Raw genomic sequence first — 21,641 nt, 5'->3', positions numbered from 1 at the left:
TCCTTTAAACAAATCTTTGACAACGCAGTTCTGAGCTTTAAGAGCAAAATATTTTTCTGGCAGAATGTGGTCCTTTTGACATCACTGATTCAGGTCTGGCAATGAACGCTGTGCTGGGTTTAATTCATCCTGAAGGTTCTAAGATACTGGCATGCATCTTAATGTTGCATTCCAGCTTCAGACAAATCCCTCTACTGGTGAGGTTTCTGCTGCAGTAAATAGCAGCCAGAGAGCTGGTGGTGATCGGGGGTGGGGTGAGGTGGGGGGTGGTGGGGGGAGATGGTGGGAGTGCTTTGCATGAGTACATTCAGAATGCCATTGATGGGATTAAGGCAGAAAGTCCACAATTGTGAAAGAGGAATGGTTTTGTTGTCAGCTTCTAAAATCAGGAACGTGGGACTTAATGGGAAAAGTTGTTTAGCAAGATTCCAGAGAGTGCCAGATACACATCTGGGAAGCCTCTGCCTTTCAAGATTCACTGTTCGGCTGGAGATTTTCTCTCTCCCTTTTTACAGTGAGGGAGGGGAGACTGGCAAGCGACTGCTAGCATATTTTATAGTGATATCAGTACTGAGTCATTTTTGTTTGCAAGTTCCAACAACCAGAACCAAATCCCTCCAAATAAATACTGAACAGGCTAATGCCAGCAGTCAGTGAGAGCGGCTCTCAGACTGTTTAAAACAAAAGGAAAAAATGGGATCATCTTGGATCAAGCACTTTACTCAGGAGTTCACAGTGAAAAAGATTTCTCCAATAGCCAGGAAGCCACAGTTAATTCTACAATCACAGGTAGGACAGAAGTTATATTTCTGTGGTAAGAACAGTAAGCCGTTCCATTTGTGATTTACCTAATTTTCCAGGTGCTTGTAAATCTTTTTGTCTGAAGAGCAACTATGTTAGTTCGGACATCTTCAAGGAGTCATGCCTCAAAAGGCAGCATACATTACTAAGGACCCCCATCACCCAGGTCCTGCCTTGTTCTCACTTCTACCATCAGGAAGGAGGTAGAGAAATGTGAAGGCACACACTCAACGATTCAGGAAAAGCTTCCTCTCCTCTGCCATCCGATTTCCGAATGGACATTTAACCCCTGAACACTACCTTACTATTTTTTATTTCTAGCTTTGCACTACTTACTTAATTTAACTATTTAATATATATATTTACTGTAATTCAGTTTTTTTCTCTACTATTATGTATTGCATTGTACAGCCTGAGTCCAAAAAGAGTTCAGTTTTCTTGTGTTGCCAGCGAGGAGGCACTACATGAGGCTTGCTGTTGGAGAGGCTATGTACAGGCAGGGAGAGAATTAGACATTCAGGTCTCCTTTTCACGAGACTGCTAGCCAGCAGTGGAAGCTGAAAGTGAGAGTGGGAAGCACTACCGATTATACTACCACCCTAGATGCGTCACAACCATTTTGACACCAACAGTTCTAACCCTACAACCATCAGGCTCCCGGACCAGTGTGGATGATTTCACTCACCTCAACTCTCAACTGATTCCACAACCTACAGACTCACTTCCAATGAATCTACAACTCATGTTCTCAGCATTATTTATTTATTAATCTGTTTTACTTAGACAATCTGTCTTTTGCACATCGGTTGTCTCAGTCTTTGTGTGTGATATTTCATTGATTCTGTTGTATTTCTTTGTTCTACTGTGAATGCCTGCAAAAAAATGAATCTCAGCGTAGTATATTAGTGACATAGAAACATAGAAAACATACAGCACAATACAGGCCCTTCGGCCCACAAAACTGTGCCAAACATGTCCCCACCTTAGAACTACCTAGGCTTTACCCATTGGTCTCTATTTTTCTAAGTTCCATGTAGCCATCCAGGAGTCTCTTAAAAGACCCTATTGTATCTGCCTCTATCACCGCTGCCAGCAGCCCATTCCATGCACTCACCACTCTCTGTGTTTTAAAAAAAACCTTACCACTGACATCACCTCTGTACCTACTTCCAAGCACCTCAAAACTGTGCCCTCTCGTGCTAGCCATTTCAGCCCTGGGAAAAAGCGTGTGACTATCCATATGATCAATGCCTCTCATTATCTTATACACCTCTATCAGGTCACCTCTCATCCTCCATCGCTCCAAGGAAAAAAGGCCGAGATCACTCAACCTATTCTCATAAAGCATGCTCCCCAATCCAGGCAACGTCCTCGTAAATTTCCTCTGCACCCTTTCTATGGTTTCCACGTCCTTCCTGTAATGAGACGACCAGAATTGAGCACAGTAACCCAAGTGGGGTCTGACCACGGTCCTATATAGCTGCAACATTACCCCTCGGCTCCTAAACTCAATCCCACAATTGATGAAGGCCAATGCACCATATGCCTTCTTAACCACAGAGTCAACCTGCACAGCAGCTTTGAGTGTCCTATGGACCCCAAGATCCCTCTGATCCTCCACACTGCCAAGAGTCTTACCATTAATACTATATTCTGCCATCATATTTTACCTACCAAAATGAACCACTTCACACTTATACATATACATACTTTGTTATCAGACTCATTACAACAAAATGGACTCTTGACCTCACAATTCGCCTCTACTTTATTGTTTACCTGCACTGCATTTTATTCTGTTTGTTATTGTTTTACCTTATACCAGTTCAATGCACTGTGTGATGATTTGTTATGTATGAACTGTATGCAAGGCTTCCCACTATATCCTTGTACGTGTGCAATAATCAAAGTTAAAATCAAAGTACATTTATTATTGAAGTACGTATGCTTTATACAACCTTGAGATTCATCTCCTTATGAGCAGCTTCAAAACAATAATGGAACTCAGTAAAACAAAAGAGGACCATCAAACACCCAACGTGCAGAGAACAAGTGGCTGGCGTGAGACTGGAAATGGAGCTGGACACAGGCTCAGCTTTAACAGTGATCTCTGTGCATGACTACAAACAACTATTTTCGCACATACCTCTGAAACGAACTAAACTACTGCTAAAGACTTACACAGGACAGAAAGTGCGTCACAAAGGTAAAGTTAAAGTAACAGTGACCTACCGAGTCAAAACACAGCAGCGGAACCTCTATGTACTGAAAAATGGAGGACCACCATTGCTGGGACGGGAATGGCTCAGGAAAATCCAGTTGGATTGGCACACCATCAAGGCACTAGATGTGTCAACAAAGGAGGGCAGCTCGGCGGGGAAGGTATCCACAGCTCTCCTCTCACCCATTGTTGACTATTACAAATACAAGGAGGAGCTAGACAGCATCGACGATGAGGACGAACACGGTATCCGTGGCCGCGACTTGAATGAAGATACAGAGGATACAAGGGAGACAGATATTGCCAATAAGCAGGATGATGAAGACTACCTGGAAGTAAAAGAGCAGATGTACCGGGAGAAATTGACATCTCTCAAAAGGCAGCTACAGCAGTTACAGGAAGGCACTTTGCAGGAGTATCAGAAAAGGATGAAGAAACTAGCTCAACAATACAAGAAAAGAATATGAAATGCAGAGCTTTTTCTGCAACTGAAGACAGAACAAGTGGAAAAGAATTATATTAAAGAGAAGAAAGCAGCAGTGAAGGAATTTGAAGAAAAAAAGATTGAGTTAGAAGAAAAGAAAAAAGACGATTGAGAATGAGAGACTAACAATGGAACTCACAGGAGATTCTATGGAGGTAAAGTCAATAACGACTAGGAAATTAAGGAGGAGACCTAATGACTCTGTTCCAGTTACAGACAAAAAATAAAAACCTGCACCTGCGCAGTTAAATTACTTGTTAACAGATGAACAGATAATGGAAGATCTGTGAACTCTCAATGAGCTTAAATCTCCGAAAAGACCAGAATCTCCATTCAAACAGAACAGCTTTCGCACAAGGTAAATCTCGAACCAACCATTTCCTCCTTTGAGAATCATACACTTAATCCTTTGCAGGAAAGTTTCTTTTGCCCGTACTTATTTTGAATCCTCAGCCAATGTGTCTTGTTTTTCACAAAGAAGTTGGGAAACAGCATCAAAACAGAGGCGAATTCTGGCAACAAACTGTAAGGTTTCTATTGTTGTATTTTCACACTTGTGCTAAACATGCACCTGAAGGTATCCCTCTTAAACCAGACAGATAGCACTGTAGGTAATCCTTAATATCAGCAAAACTGTACTTTAACAGCAGCTTAAGAAGAATGGAACGAACAACAGGATTTCGATCAACTGCTTCATCAAATGGTGAACGATTACTGGTAAAGTACTGATCTTTCTGTGAGTCATTGGATTACCCTGACTTTTGAATAACTAGCAGAGACAACAGATCACCAACCATTTCTTTATTGGTGGCAAGTCATCTTTGAAGCAGACCATGGAAACCAAAGCTACGAAAAATGCATCACACCTCTTGCGAAATATGACTAATTTTGCTACAGCTTCACTTATTTCTTCTGTTACTGCTGGTACATAATCATCATCTGGAGAAGTATGGCACAGTGGGCAGAGTTGCTGTCCTGATTCGAGCCACTGCTTTATACATTTTAAACAGTAAAAATGATCACATGGAAGCAGGATGGGATTGTTGAGTTCTCCTAAGCAAATTGTACATTATTTCAGATCACACCTGAAGAACAGACATCCTGCACTATTTTTACAGTCCCTGAGGACCTGAACCACAGCCTGAAAGAATCCTCGGGATCTCACATCAGAGGTACTGTTCAAACTCTTTGCAAATTGACCAGCATAGAACGCAACCTCGTTCTCCAATTTATCAGGTATTTCTTTAACTGCCAAAATGATGTGTTCCACAAAAAGTGACAACATCTCCATCTTCTCCTGAACATCTTCCCAGCACTCCTGCTGAATCACCAGTACAAATATATGAAGCACAAATAGAAGATGGAAAGTTATATTACGATAAGAGATGGTATCATAAAGGTCGGGCTATCTATTTGGAATCTAAGGAGAATATGAAGATTGGCTGCATAATTAGCTCAGTTGGGACAAATGAGACCTGGGTAAGGAAGACAAGTGATAGCACAAAGATGCGTATATATCTAGGACAGATGCACAGAGGAGTCTTCATTATATGGAGGCGATCTGCTGCCTAGAACTCTTAGCAAGTTGGAGGCGCACCTTCTTAACTTCCTATGCTCAGAGGTCAACTTTTCATGATTTTTATATGGAAATCTGTATTAAAACAAACAAGTTTATTGACAGATGTTACCCGGAGAGGCGGGGGAGACCCCTCCAGAGACTTGAGTTATAAATGGGTTTTAGACCAAAAGTAAAAAAAGTAAAAATAAACTAAAAGAAAAAAAAGGGGCTTGTTATAATTTCATATTATTATGTTACTTTGTTATGATTTGATATTATTAAGTTACTAAGTAAACAAATGGTAGGCGTTTGTATGTTAAGGGTTGTTGTTGTTGTTGTTCATCCTTTGTAGTCGAAGATGACCATGGCTTCAAAGTCAAATGGGAGATTGGTGGCTGTGGGTCCGGAGGTGACTGATGAGGCCAATCCGGCCCTGAAGGCTCGCCCACATGTGGGACACAAGTGGGTGGGTGCTGTCGTGGCAGTGGATGCTACTCGGGCCTTGCGCACAGCACGCTTTCGTTGCGCCTCGATGATGCGCCTGACTTCAGCTGCACGGGCTCCTGTGGTGATCTAGCTGCGCCAAGCTGGATGGTCGAGAGCAAGCATCTCCCACATGTTGATGTCAACACCCAGGCCTTTGAGGGACGCTTTCAGGCAGTCTTTGTAACGTTTCTTCTGCCCCCCCGACTGAGCGCTTGCCCTGACACAGTTCTCCGTACAGCAGCTGCTTAGGCAATCGGCTGTCTGGCATTCTGACCACATGTCCAGCCCACCTGGCTTGGGCTTTCAGCAGGAGGGTGTAGACGCTGCAGAGCCCAGCTTGTTCCAGGATTTCCGTGTCGGGGACTTAGGAGTCTGCGGAGACAGCTCAGGTGAAAATGGTTGAGCTGTTTGGCGTGTCTGCTGTAGACAGTCCAGGTCTCGCTGGCGTAAAGGAGGATGGTAAGGACCACTGCACAGTAGACCTTCAGCTTGGTGGTAAGGCTGAGTCCTCTCCGTTCCCAGACGTTCTCACGGAGTCTCCCAAAGGCGGCGCTGGCTTTGGCAATCCTGTTGTTGACCTCAGTGTCTATGTTCACTGCGCGAGAGAGTATGCTGCCCAGGTAGGTGAAGTTGTCGGCTGCCTGGAGGTTCTGGCCCTTCACCGTGATGCGCGGCTCCTGGTATGACTTTCCTGGGGCAGGCGGGTACATAACTTCGGTCTTTTTGGTGCTGATAGTGAGACCGAAGTTGTCGCAGGCTTGTGAGAAGCAGTCCATTTCACGCTGCATCTCCTGCTCTGTGCTGGCGTTGAGTGCGCAGTCATCAGCAAATAACAAGTCTCTGATGACAGTCTCTTGCACCTTTGTAACTGCCTGCAGGTGCCTAAGGTTGAACAACCTGCCGTCAGTCCTGTATCTGACGTGGATTCCTTCTTCGTAGTTATGGAATGCATCTTTCCAGGCATGTTAAGGGTAGACATATTTGTTTAGTATAGTGACCCAGTAAAAAAGAAGCAGTTGATACACTATTAAAATAAAAGCGGAGGAGTGTACTGTATGGTCTACAGTATAATGAGGGACTACTTTATGTTGTAGGGACACGTCGTTGCATGCGCTATTAGGCGCGTATTGATCTGTACGTGTGTGTCAAGTTCGGTTTCTGCCAGTAAAGAACCATGAACCTTAGCTCCCATCTCCAGCGTTTTTATTAATAGCATTGTTGTGTAACCAGGCCACATTCACAACACAAAAATAGTGTGCAAACAATAAAATAGCTATTCACTAAAGTGAGTCTACACTGTGGTGGTTGCAGGCCACAGCCACGGTTTGGTGCCGAGATGAGTAAACCTTGCAGAGTAACAAGTTGAAGTTCAACGCAGAGACGAGACAATAATTAACCAAAATCAATACCAACTGTGCACAGAGACATGAAACCTCTTTTCTGACAAGGGAGACCTATACAAGAGCATCTCTGCAAACCAGCATCCAATGGCCAATATCTCAACTTTTGTTATGGCAAAGATGGTTCCAAATAAAAGCTTCAGGATTGAAATGTAACCTCTGACATCCCACCGTGCAAATTCAGACTGCTGCCATACACTGAGCCAATGTTTCAATATGACTTACAGTCGTCCAACAGATCAACAAGACCAAAATAGGGACTGCTTCTGAGGAGTGGCAGTAGCTCTGTGAAGCAGAGGTCAACATGCTTGTAAATGCCTTGGCATTGTCATCTGAACAGCCCCAGCCAAGGTGAAGAAGTCTAAAGGAAAGCCCATAAGTCTCAGCAGAGCACCGCTTGTCTCCAGTCATTAACCCACCCCATACCACCACATGCACATCACTATATGTACATTCAATCAGTCTCTATGTATAACAATTGCTTGTACATTATGATTCAGAGGATTGTTTTTATATTTATATTAGTTTTGTTTTTTTATTATGTTCTTTATACTTGTTATATTTTATACTACACTGGATCTGGAGTAACAATCATTTCACTCTCCTTTGTTGGGCACGTGGCCAAGTGGTTAAGGCGTTCGTCTAGTGATCTGAAGGTCGCTACTTCAAGCCTCAACTGTGGCAGCGTGTTTGTCCCCTTGAGCAAGGCACTTAATCACACATTGCTCTAGTCTGTGCAAGGAGTGGCGCCCCACACAGGCTTCCAATCTGCGCCTTTTAAGGCATGAAAATGCCCGACGCAGTCAACGTTCCCTCCCCTCCCCTCCCTTACCTCCCACTCTCCTTTACACTTGAGTACTGACAAATGGCAATAAACGATCTTGAATCAAATTGAAGAGGACGGACGATACCACAGGCACTGGGTAAGTGCCATCAGAAGGATGGAGACACAAGGAAGATAGGCTTCAAGTGGGTGCAAAGAGGTTCACTTGTCTTAACTAACTTATAAAGGTATACTTCAACCTGTGAGTACAGAGGGACTATGTCTGTATTTTAGAAAAAGGATGCTAAAGGAAAGGGAAGGACTGCAAACAGGAAACAATTTTGTTCGTAGTGAACAATGTGCACACATTAAAATAAATACGCATTTAATGCCTTCAGCACAATCAGGGAGAAATAAGTACCCCCTACCACACACACAAAATACTGGAGGAACTGAGCTGGCCCAGCAGCATATATAGAGAGGAATGAACTGTCGATGTTTCGGACTACGACCCCCAAAATGTTGACTCCTTATTTCTCTCCATAAATGCTGCCTAACCTGTTGAGTTCCTCCAGCAATTTGTGTGCATTGCTCTGGATTTTCAGCATCTGCAGAAACGCCTGTGTTTATAATTACCCCTCTGCTTCTGTCCATCAAGATTCCCACTGGAAATCCAATTTCAAAAAGAGAAGGCTATGAATGCAGGCTCCTTGGAACTGCACCTATTAAGAGTTAGTATTTTTGAAAGAAAACAAGAAGGTTTAGTCCTGAAGAAGGGCCTCAGCCCAAAATGTTGACTGTTCTTTCCATAGATGCTGCCTGACTTCTTAATTCCTTCCAGCATTTTGCATATGTATGATTAGTTCCAATTTACAAGTGGGTAGCAGAGAAAGGGGCAGTTGTGCCTGTATAACAGCTGACCAAACTGCTTTCTATTATTAACACAATTTATTTAAAGTTCAAAGAAAATTTATTATCAAAGTGCTTTTTTCTCACCTGAGAGTCATTTTCTTGCGGGTACTAGAACAAAGAAATAGAATAGAATCGATGAAAAGCTACCCACCAAGACTGACAAACAACCAATGTGCAAACGAAGACAAGCTGTACAAATACAAAAAAGAAAACAGACAGTAATATTGTACAAATACAAAAAAGAAAACAGACAGTAATAATTGTAAATAAGTTATAGATAATATTGAGAACATGAGTTGTAGAGTCCTTGAAAGTAAGTCCACAGGTTGTGGAATCAGTTCAGTGTAGAGGTGAGTGAAGTTATACATGCTGGTTCAGGATAACTGAACTGATTCCACAACTTCTAAATTCATTTAAAAGGACTCTACAACTCATGTGCTCAGTATTTACTTGTCTATTTAGAGATACAGTGTAGTAACAGGACCTTCTGGCCCAGTCACACCCGACTAACCTACTAAACCATGCATCTTTGGAATGTGTGAAGAACCCAGAGTGCATGGAGGAAGCCCACGTCTCTACAGGGAACACGTCCAAATTCCTTACAGATAATGATGGAATGGAATCCCGTTCGCAGTCACTGTAATAGTGTTATGCTAACCGTTATGCTACCGTCCCACAGTTCAATAATTAGGATGCACCTTACCAATCTTACCAATGGCATGTCCAATGTTGCCTCTTATTGAGTGAGTGTTTTCCATTCTCATTTTTAGTGGAGGCTCCATCCTGTCATCTGGCTGTGCTATCGAATTTTCATGGCGGTCTACAGCCTGACCTGGTGTATCTGCAGTGGCGTCCAGACCAACAACGTCAAGTGGTTCATCTTCCTCACCCATTTAACCTATATCATGCTCACTGCCTACTTCAACTTGGCATTGATCAATCTTATTTGCTGCATGGCATTTGGGCGAAGGAAAGAAACTCAAAACGTCAAGGAGGCCTCTTTAGCAGAGTTGTCACTCCCCAACCCAAGTAAGACTGTTTCCTATTTTTTGGCACTTATGTTTTAGATTTTAACAATAGTTACTATTTTTTCACTGCTTGATTTCACTCAAAACTCATTGAGTGTTTCTGGCTTCCTTCAGTATCCATTAATGTTGGTAAATTAAAAAGTAACTTATCTATTGATGCTCATCAGGCCAAGATAAAAGATTCAGAGGATGTTGTCTCAACTAGAGGGCATGTGTTATAAAGACAGGTTGAGCAAGCTAAAGCTTTGGCTTTGGAACAAAGGAGGATGAGGGGAGACTTGACAGAGGTAAAGATGATAAGAATGGACAGCCAGAAACTTTTTCCCAGGGTGTGGAAATGGCTAATAAAAGGGGGCATAATTTTAAGGTGATTGGAGGAAATTATAGGGGGATGTCAAAGGTAGTTGTTTTTTGACACAGAGTGGTGTATGTGCGGAATGCGCTCCCAGGGGCGCTTGTAGAGTCAGATACATTAGGGACATCCAAAAAACTCTTAGATAGGCACATGGATGGTCGAACATGGTGGAGCACGTCGGAGGGAAGGGTTAGATTGATCATAGAGTAAGTTAAAAGGTTGGCACAACATCATAGGCCAAAGGGCTATAATGTTCTATGTTCTCTTTTTCATTGGAGTGGTATTAAACAGACTTTTACACCTAGCCTTGTATAAAGAGAAATGAGCAAAAGCATGATCAAAGAGGTGGATTTAAGGAGCCTCATAAAGCAAGCCAAGGTGCTGAAGGTGTCTCAGAACTGAATTCTAAGGTCTTAAGTATTGTTAGCTGAAGCAACGGCCACACATGATAAAGCACTTTCCATTTGCATTCAGGATGGTTAAGAAGGTGTATGGAGTATTGGCACTCATCAGTTGGAAGATTGAGTTCGAGAGCCACAAGGTAATGTCGCAGCTCCATAAAGCCCTGGTTAGACTACACTTGGGATAGTGTGTTCAGATCCAGTTCCCTCATTATAGGAAGAAAGTGGAAACTTGACAGAGGGTGTGGAGGAGATTTACCAGGATGCTACCTTGATTAGAGATCAAGGTAGCATGAGGTTAAGTTGAGCAAGTTATAGCTTTTCTCTTTGCAGTGAAGGCAAATGAGAGGCAAAAGGATAGAGGTGTATAAATTGATAAAAGATGTAGATAGAATAGGCAGGCACCACCTTTTCCCCGAGGTGTCAATGGCTAATACAAGAGGGCATACTTTTAAGGTGATTGAAGAAGAGAATAGGGGGAATGTCAGAGATAAGTTCCTTACACAGAAAGTGGAGAGTCCATGGATCACACTGCCATGGGAGGTAGTAGAGGCTGATAAAATAGGTATATTCAAGAGACTGCTAGACAAGAAGATAGCTATGAGAAAAATAGTCATAGTCATACTTTATTGATCCCGGGGGAAATTGTTTTTTGTTACAGTTGCACCATAAATAATAAATAGTAATAGTAATACTACTATTAGTAAATAGTAATAGTCATGGAAATAATAATTAGTAATAGAATAGTAATAGAAAAATAGTAATAAATACTTAAATAGTAATATGTAAATTATGCCAGTAAATTATGAAATAAGTCCAGGACCAGCCTATCGGCTCAGGGTGTCTGACCCTCCAAGGGAGGAGTTGTAAACTTTGATGGCCACAGGCAGGAATGACTTCCTATGACGCTCTGTGCTGCATCTCGGAGGAATGAGTCTCTGGCTGAACGTACTCCTGTGCCCAACCAGTACATTATGTAGTGGATGTGAGACATTGACCAAGATGGCATGCAACTTAGACAGCATCCTCTTTTCAGACACCACTGTAAAAATGAAGGGTTATGGGCTGTGTAGGAGGGAAGGTATAATTGATTGTTGAGTAGGTCTGCACAACATAGTATGCTGAAGGGAACACATTGTGTTGTACTGTTTTATGTTCAATGTTCTAAGTGTGGGAGCAAATTTAAGGTAGTGAACATAACATCAATATTACCAAAAATATTGGGAAGAAGTTTATTGGGGTTATAATTTATGATCACTTGGAATGTTCAGAGTTTGATTAAGGTGAGTCAACATAATATTGTGCATGGGAAGTTATGCAACACAAATCTTATTGAGTTGTTTTGAAGAGGTTGCAAGGAATTTGATGAAGGCAGGGCAGTGGATATGGTATACACAGACTTCAATAAGTCTTTTGTAAGGTCTCATATGATAAGCTGGTCCAGAAAGTTAGGATACATGGGATCCAAGGTGTCTGGTGCAGAAGGCAGAGGGTAGTATTGGAGGCAGGAGAATCACAGTTTTAAAAAAAATCTTTTCAACATTGGTACAGATAGCAAAGGAATAGAGGAATGTTTTAGCCAGAGTGTGATGAACCTGTGGAATTTAATGCCACAGATGGCTGTGGAGGCCAAGTCAGTGGGTATATTTTAAGTGCAAGTTGATAGGTTCTTGATCAGTAAAAGCATCGAAGGTACAGGGAGAAGACAGAAGAATGGTGTTGAAAGGGTTAACAAATCAGCCATGATGATCTCGGGCTGAATGGCCTCATTATGTTCCTAATGGACGTCGGTCAAATGTACGAAAATGGGATTAGCTGAGGTTGAGAGCTTTAAGTTCCTTGGAGTGAACTTCACCAATAGTCTCCCATGGTCTAGTCACCTAGATACTATGGCCAAGGTTGCTCACTAATGCTTGTACTTCCTTAGGAAGCTAAAGAAATTTGGCATCTTTATGACCTTACACCTTATTGTCCACCAGCACTACATATTCAGTGTAGTTGTAACACTTTATTCTGCACTTTGTTATTGTTATACCTTGTACTATGTCAATGCACAGTGTAACAAATTGATCTGTATGAACAGTACGCAAGACAAACTTTTTATTGGACCTCAATATATGTGACAATGATAAACCACTTCCATTTCCAAGCATAGACTGGTATCTCGGTCAGTCTGGATGAGTCAGACTGAAGGGCCTGATTTTGCAATGTGTGAACTCTGCAAAGTCTATGACTGCATTGTTGCATCCATCAGCTAGGGACAAATAAATAACAGCAAGTATCAGGCAAACAAGACTCAGTGCAAGTGGAGACAGCAGTGGCAGAGGTTTGGATGGTCTGCAGTTTACACAGAGTAGATGGAAAGAGGCTGGACAGTAAAACACTGGAATTAGCAAGTATGGGGGGCAGGGTAACAAAGGTAAGGTTGTGAGTATCAGAGGTAGAAGTATTAAAACAGAATGAGTCAAACAATACAATAGAGATAGAAACAGGCTGAGAGAATAAAACATGACAAATCCTTTGTCCCAGATCACTCCCATCATCATTAAATGCCATGTCGATGACATGGGAGATCATGGTCCCATGACCATGATCGTTCTTGGCAATTATTTTTCTGCAGAAGTGGGCTGTCATTGCTTTCTTCTGGGCAGTGTCTTTACCAGACGGGTGACCCCAGCCGTTATCAGAGATTGTCTACCTGGCGCCAGTGGTCGCATACCCAGGACTTGGGATATACACCAGCTGCTCGTACGGCCATCCACCACCTGCTCTCATGGCTTCATGTGACCCTGATCGGGATGGGATAAGCAGGTGTTACGCCCGACGGTGACCTGCAGGCTAGCAGAGGGAAGGAGCGCCTTTCACCTCCTTTGGTCTCCACCCTGTCACAATATGTTCCTTAATCAATTCACCCAGAAACAAACTGAGTTGCTTCTTTATTCTATTTTGCTCCGACATTGATAGCCCTTTGAGACTGCTTATACAACAAGTCATTCAGGAACATAACAGGAGGCTGGGTAAATGTATGAGGGAGAATGGAACAAAAACTTGTATTAAATTCAATAAAATTAGAAGAAATATGTTTGAAGCATAAACACCTCACAGCACCCAAGCAAACCTCTGGCTGCTTTCTACACGGTAAATTCTGGGCATTTCTATGTTGTATTTTGCACAGCCTGCTTTGATATGACAAATATCAATAGTTAATGAACTAGTATTAGGAAGCCAATGGCTTATTCCTTGTCCTTCTCCCTCACTCTCTGCATTTGTCTCTTTGTACATTATCAAATATCTTTTGTTTAGTGCTACACCTGTCCCTACACCTCCTGTCTTGCCACCATTCAGGGCCCCAAACAGTCCTTCCAGGTGAGGCAACACTTCACTTGTGAGTCTGTTGGGGTCATCTATGCATCCGGTGCTCCCGGTGCGGCCTCCTCTACATCGGTGAAACTCAACGCAGATTGGGGGACCACTTCATCGAGCACCTCCGCTCTGTCCGCCACAACAGACAGGATCTCCCGGTTGCCACCCACTTCAACTCTGCTTCCCATTCCCATTCAGATATGTCCATACATGGCCTCCTCTACTGCTATGATGAGATAAACTCAGGTTAGGGGAGCAACACCTCATATACCGTCTAAGCAGTCTCCAGCCCCTTGGTATGAACATAGAATCCTCCAACTTCCGGTAATTCCCTCCCCCTCCCTTCCCCTATCTCTATTTCACTCTGCCCCCTCCCCCAGCTGCCTACCACCTCCCTCATGGTTCCGCCTCCTTCTACTACCCATTGTGTTTTCCTCTATTCCTTCTTCATCTTTCCTGCCTATCACCTCCCTGCCTCCCATCCCCCACCCCTTTATCTTTCCCCTTACTGGTTTTTCACCTGGAACCAACCGGCCTTCTCCTTCCCACCCTCCCCCCACCTTCTTTATAGGGCCTCTGCCCCTTCCCTCTACAGTCCTGACGAAGGGTTCCGGCCAGAAATCTCGACTGATCGTTTCCACCGATGCTGCCCGACCTGCTGAGTTCCTCCAGCGTGTTGTGAGTGTTGTTTTGTTGTCACTTTATGCACATGCAGGTCCACAGAGTTTGAAGTTCAAAAAAATGAATTAACAATTTATGTATATAATCACAATATACTACCTTGACCTGATACTGAACTGATTCCACATTCTATAGACTCACTTTTAATATCTCTACAACTCATGCTCTCAGTACTCTTTTTGTTGTTGTATTTATGCAGTTTGTCTTCTTCTGCACACCGATTGTTTGTCAGTCTTCGTGTGTAGTTTTCCAATCTTTCTATTGTGTTTCTTTGTTCTATTGCGTATGCCTGCCAGCAAATGAAGCTCAGGGTAGTTCATGGTGTCACATATACAGGTTCATACTTCGTTAATAAATTTTCTTTGAACTTTGAGATGCATTTTTTGCAGCCATTTACAATAAGACAGACAGAGAGACAAAATAGAGAGTTTGATACTTGCAGGAACAGAAGGCACATAGTTGAAATTCAAACAGTTTCTACAATTCCTACTCAAACTTCTGCTGGGTTTGGATATTCCATTGTTGCTTTTCCTTTTTTGTTTTTTAGAAGCAGCCACAGAAGTCGAAGGCGGGAGCTCGTCATGGATAAAGAGGAAAGAATTCCCAGCACCACCTTCATTGCTGCAGTACCCCATTAACATCCAGTGGGGTCTGCTCAATTTGATCTGTGTAACCAGCCTCTACGTCACCATCGCTTTCTGGAGCATTGATTATGTCCCGGGGCGTGCGGCCCCTGACTCCATTAACATCAACGTGCACGTGGTGAACTCTGTGCTGGTGCTGCTCGAGATAGGCATGACAGCAGCTCCTGTTCACCTCGTCCACTTCATCTATGTCCTGCTCTACTGCCTGTCCTACATTCTTTTCACCATTGTTTACTGGGCACTGGGGGGCACCAACCTCAGGGGCAAGCTGTACATCTACAGGATACTCAATTACAGCAAGTCCCTGGGTGCTGCCGCAGGCTGTATTATCGGGAGCCTCTGCATCGTCTTGCCACTGCTTCAGTTCCTGATGTGGAACTTACACCTCTTAAGGTGCCACATATACCTCAGGCTCACGTGCAAGGACAACAAAGTGTTACACAGTTAACCTGGCTGTAGATTGCCTTTCTCTCCAAAGCCAGATTGCAAACTTGGGAGCAAACCCAAAAATGAAAGAGCTATAACCACATCAAACATCGACATGCGGAACAGTGCTTCAATTTTATTCTTCTGAAAGCAGCCACGAAGTGAATTTGTTTTTTCCAAGTCATTAGTTTTGCCAACATGCCACTATTTAACTGATCATATATAACGATTGTTCAGTTTCTCAACCAATGTACATCGAAGTCAATGGGCTGGCCGATATCACAAGTTGTTGTAACAAGATTGAAGATTCAGGATTATTTGTTGCATGTACATCGAAACATGAGAGTGAACTGTCTCATTTGTGTTAACAACCAACAGGCCCGAGGGTGTGCTGGGGGCAGTCTGCAAGTGTTGCCAGACGTTACGGCACCGACATAGTATGCCCACAATGGTCGGCAGAACACAGAACACAGAACACAGAACACAACAAGCAACAGAACAGCAACAACAAAACAAGTCCCTTTCTTCCCTCCCACCCACCCACGCACACACACAGTCTTCCTACTCCAGGGCAGGCCTCTAGGCCTCCAGCAGATAGACTCTGGCCTGCATTCAGTAGGCTTTGACTTTCCCAATGGAATTGCAGTGATTGGCAGACTCGGCTCTGGCCAAAGGGCCTCAGTTGCTGGACTCCTGATTCATCCTCGGGCCTCGATCTTTGACATCGATCCCAAGATATGCTGATGATTGAGCACCAGGACTCCAAATCTGGACTCGCCAATGATGGGAACCTGAACATTCTGCCTCAAGGTCCCTTGGCCCACACAGAACTCCTACTCTGGAACCAGCCGACAACTCACTGGCCTGGGGGAAGGCCGCTCATCCACTCTTTGTGTCAAGCAAAGTAAAAGATTGGATTTCCTGGAGATTAAACCCAAAACTGTATTTATAATCTCTCCATCTGATTTCAGACTGGCACTGGACCTAATAAATGTCATAGAGTTGGCTGCTACCAAGATGCTGCTGAAATGTCCAAATGAAGGGGCTTAAGCCAAAACATTGACTGTCCTTAATTGATGAATTGGGAATGTGTAATTTGAGCCTTCAAGCCTGCTCAGATATTTATCAAGATAGTGGCTGCCCTCTCTGTAACCTCAGCTCCACATTCCCACTAAAGCATAACAACCATTCAAAACCTTGTTTTTCAAGATTCTAACTACCTTTGGTTTAAAAGTATTCAGAGTGTCTGTTTCCAATGCCTGTGGAAAAGATTTCCAATGACAGCAAGGGAAAAAGAAAATCACCTCACATCTGTCTTAGAAGGATAATCACGTCCTTTAAAACAGTGACATCCTATTTCCAGATGGTTTTATATGGAAAAACATACTCAGAACATCATGAGATGCTGCAGGATGTCAGTGGGCCAAGCAGCATCTATGGAGTAAAGTGGACTGTTGGGTTTCGAATCAAGACCTCTCACTTGGTCAGTTCTGGTCCAGATGAAGTCTCTCAGCCTTAACCATCAACTGTTCATTTCCCTCAAAAGTGGTGCTTGTCCCATTGAGCCCCCTCCAGCATTTTGTTTTATTTTATCAAGATGTAGTCACCCATTGAGAGCAAGGAATGTTTGTGTGTTGGAAGAGGTAGCTGCTGAAGCACTCTCAAACCCCAATCCACCACAAGAAATGTTGCCAAGAAATGTGGTCAATGACAGAAACATCACCATTACAAACTTCTCCACAACCAGAAGATGCAAAAGTCTCAAGAGAGCCTCTGCCAAAGCAAACTGTTCACTCCCAGGAACGTATTACAACTGAATTATATTCGACTCTGCTAACTCATGAATATTGTGGGCTGGCAGGCAAACATGCAAGGGGAAGAAAAACTATTTGAAAAGGGAGAAGATATAAAAATTGTAGACCTTCCTTTTAATAACTTAACATAGCTTCAAGGATCATGCTGCCCCCTACAAACTGGAAAAAAATGGCCTATAGCCATTGATCCGGATTTGTCAATCTATAGGTTGCTTGGTGGCCAATGGCTTCATCTATTTTCCCAGCTGATCCCATATCCAAATATTATAGGGTCATGAAGAGAGCTTCATAAAACGGGGCATTGAGTACATATTGAAGTTGAATAAGACATTGGTGAGGCCTAATTTGGAGTAATACGTGCAGTTCTGGTCACCTAGCTACAGGAAAGATATCAAAAAGGTCAAAGCAATGTGGAGATATTTTCCCATAACTTGAGGACCTGAGTTATAGGGAAACATTGAATAAACTAGGAATTTATCCTCTGGAGTGCAAGAGAATGAGGGGAGATCTTATAGAGATAGACAGAACCATAAGGGGTATAGATAGGATGAATGCATGAAGGTTTTTCCCCTAAGGTTGGGTGAGACTAGAACTAGAGGTTATTGGTTAAGGAAGAAAGGTGAAATATTTAAAGGAAATATAAGGGGGAACTTCTTCACTCAGAGTGTGCTGTGAGTGTGGAACGAGCTGCCAGAAGAAATGGTCAACGCTGAATCAATTGTAATAATGAGAGAAGTCTGGACAGGTATCTGAATGGGAAATGTTTGGAGGGATAAGGTCTGAGTGCAGATAGAACATCAAACATGGAATATAGAACAGTAGAGTACAGTACAGGACCTTCAGCCCATGACGTTGTGCCAGTCCAAGATCAATCTAACACTTCCCTCGCACATAGCCTTTCACTTTTCTTGCATCCACGTGCCAATCTAAGAGTCTCTTAAATGCCTGGCTATATCTGCTTCTAGCACCACCCCTGACAGTGTGTTCCTCGCACTCACCACTCCTTGTGTTAAAAAAAAACTTAAGTACCTCTGACGTCCCCCTGTACTTTCCCCCAACTACCTTAAAATTATGCCCTCTTGTACGAGACATTGCTACCCTGAGAGAAAAGTTCTGGCTCTATGAATGCCTTTTATCATCCTTGCACACTATTGAAGAGGTACTGGTGAGCCAACTTCATCAACCACCATAGTAATTGCTGTGATGCTACCTCTACAGTAGCATTGCATAGCGAATTCCAATACTTAAACTTGGAGGCAATGAAGAAACATCAATATACACTCAGTGGCCACTTTATTAGGTACCTCCTGCTTCTGTAGTCTAGCTACTTCAAAGTTCAACATGTTGAGTGTTCAGAGATGCACTTCTGCCTACCATTGTTGTAACATTTATACATTTGAGTTACTTTCACCTTCCCATCAGTTTGAAACAGTCTGGCCATTTTTCTCTGACCTCTTTCGCTAACAAGACGTTTTTGCCCTCAGGACTGCTACTCACTAGATATTTTGTGTTTTGTTTTGTTTTTTCACACCATTCTTTAAACCCTGTTGTGTGTGAAAATCACAGGAGGGGAGCAGTTTCTGAGATACTCAAACCATTCCATCTGGCACCAACAATCCTTCCTCGGTCAAAGTCACTTAGATCACATCTCCTTCCTGTTCTGAAGTCCAGTCTGATCAACAACTGACCCTCCTAACCACGTCGGCATGCTTTTGGGCATTGAGCTGCTGTCACATGATTGGCTGATTACAGTATTTGCATAAATGAGCAGGTGTACCTAATAAAATGGCCACTGAATATATAGATATGCAGGAGCAGAGAGACCAAATCACCTTTCAAATAATGTGTTACCGTTTTACCCTCTACCCAGCTTCTGGAGAAATATCCATGTATGTATCTGGTTCACCTTTTATGTATACATTACATATTGTCAGCATATTCAACGCATATATTTGGACATATCAATTCTCAAAGATATTAAATACCTGTACAGAATCCATGTAACTGTAAAGTATATTGTATTATTGTTTTCCCAATCCAAGTTATGTACTTCCTAATAAATACAAAGTATGCATCTCATGAAGTACTGTCAGGTTCACTATGAGTTATGTGCATGGTATTGGTGGATAGTTGTTACATTACCCTGTCCTCCCTTTTATCAGCGAAGATTCAAAGTGCATTTATTATCAAAGTATATTTGCAGTATGCAACTCTGAGGTTTGTCTTCCCACAGACTGTCACGGAAGTGAAAAAAAACCAGGAGCCTGTTCGGAGCAGAACGTTCCCTGTTCCCAGCAGTAACAATTCATTTGTAAAGGGGCAGAGAAAGGGTCCTGACAAAGGGTCTCAGCTTGAAATGTCAAATGTTTATTCCCCTTCATAGATGCTGCCTGACCTGCATTCTGTGTGTTGCTGAGCATCCTGCTGAGTTTCTCCAAAGGGTTGTTCGTTCCTCAATTACCTACCGTGTTCTGACCGGTATCTACAACATTGAATCTGAATCAGAATCAGACATTCATTTAGTATGAACTACTTGCAAAGCGAGTAAGACAATTTGTAAAGTAATTGTTTTCATTATAATCTTATTTATTATTTTTAGTTATGATCATATAATCTCAGCACTGTAGTGCAGTGGCTTTACAATGCCGGTGATCATTGATTGGAGTTTGTTTCCTGCTGCTGTCTATAAAGAGTTTGCACCTTCTTCCCATGATAACGGGGATTTCATCCGGGTGTTCTGATTTTCCTCCACGTTCCAAAGATGTACAGTTAGTGTTAGGACTAGTAAACTGTGGGCATGCTACCTTGCCACTGGAAGTGGCCTATCTCCAGCACAATCCTTGTTATTTTGATTCGACACAAACGACATGTTTCGATGTATGTTTCAACGAGCAAATAAAGCTGAACTTTAAATAAGGCTAATCTTCAATCCCCAGATCACAGATGATATCATACTAGTGAACTCAATATTGCATCGATAATCCTGTCTGGATCAATAATATGTTTGACATTTAGTGTATAAACATAAATGTTTTTATCATTAAAGAGATTGATTGATTGATTGATTATTTATGTATGTATGTATGTATGGAGTCAAGGCACAGAATAGGCTCTTCCGGCCCTTCGAGCTGCACTGCCTAGCAATTCCCAGTTTAATCCTACTCTAATCATGGGACAATTTACAATGATCAACTGGTACATCATTGGACTGTGGGAGGAAACTGGAGCACCTGGTGGAAACCCATCCAGTCATGGGGAGAACATAGAAACTCCTTCCAGACAGCAGCGCATTGCATGAGATATTTGCAAAAGGTCCCATAAACTCTTGAAACCCCTTTTTACTGGGCATCTGTGGAAATACAGCCTGTTAACCCCTCGATAACAGCCACTGGACTCCACGGCGAGAAACCCTCCGTTCTCAGGCTCCATATATCTAGTGTGTATACACGTTGGTCCCACCAAACCCATGAGATTGGGATGTCTTGCCCATTGTTGGGCACGTGGCCAAGTGGTTAAGGCGTTCGTCTAGTGATCTGAAGGTCACTAGTTCGAGCCTCAGCTGTGGCAGCGTGTTTGTGTCCTTGAGCAAGGCACTTAACCACACATTGCTCGAGTGTCTGTGCGAGGAGTGGTGCCCCACACAGGCTTCCAATCTGCGCCTTGTAAGGCATGAAAATGCCCGACGCAGGCCTCGCACGGCCTGAGTCGATGTTCCCTCCCTCCCTGCCCATCCAAAAACCCCGTCGGCAAGAAATAACAGATTGTACACTGTATACAATTTTAAAGAAGGTATATTTATGAACGCTAACTTAAAAGAGTTATGGAAGAAAAGAAAAAAGTCCCAATATAATTATACAGTCAAATGTGCGCATAAGTTGGAGCTCAGCTTGAACTTGTCTGTAACTCACGTGCTCAATCCTTAGTCTGTGTGAAAGCACACAACACCTTCCAAATGTTGCCCGAAATCCATTTCAAACAGATGGGCTCTCCCATAGGAGTATTGGTCTTTCCTGCCTGAGACCATTCATTTGCACTAAGCACCTTGTGCAACAGGGACGACATCCTCAGCTATCTTCCCTCGTCTTCTCTTCAAAAAAGACCTCGATCCACACCAGTGTCCCTCACAAAACCTCTCCTCCCAGCATACTCTACAACCTTCTTCCAATTCCACTGTCCTGAATGGCTGACACCACATTCCTAAGTTGAACAATAAAGTCTCTTATCTCAGCTCAAACTCATTCAGGCTGAAAGTAGAACAGACCGCTCTTGCTGAACTGCAAAAATGAAATACCTACAGCATAGCA

The 21,641-nt window shown here is 42.9% G+C and overlaps 1 protein-coding gene and 1 long non-coding RNA gene across 4 annotated transcripts in view; one reads left to right on the top strand and one right to left on the bottom strand.

Annotated features, from left to right (window-relative positions):
• Positions 1-21,641, bottom strand: part of LOC134356933 (uncharacterized) — a 99,730-nt gene that overhangs the window by 62,295 nt on the left and 15,794 nt on the right. The gene's annotated exons all lie outside the window — the stretch shown is intronic.
• Positions 272-21,015, top strand: LOC134356932 (protein rolling stone). The gene is made up of 3 exons (XM_063068194.1): positions 272-789; positions 9,396-9,654; positions 15,001-21,015. The coding sequence occupies exons 1-3, from the start codon at positions 694-696 to the stop codon at positions 15,543-15,545; spliced, it is 900 nt and encodes a 299-aa protein (XP_062924264.1). The 5' UTR covers positions 272-693; the 3' UTR covers positions 15,546-21,015.

The sequence above is a fragment of the Mobula hypostoma genome, chromosome 15 (assembly GCF_963921235.1).
Source record: "Mobula hypostoma chromosome 15, sMobHyp1.1, whole genome shotgun sequence".
Lineage (NCBI taxonomy): Eukaryota > Metazoa > Chordata > Chondrichthyes > Myliobatiformes > Myliobatidae > Mobula > Mobula hypostoma.
This window is presented reverse-complemented; position numbering and strand designations above follow the sequence as displayed.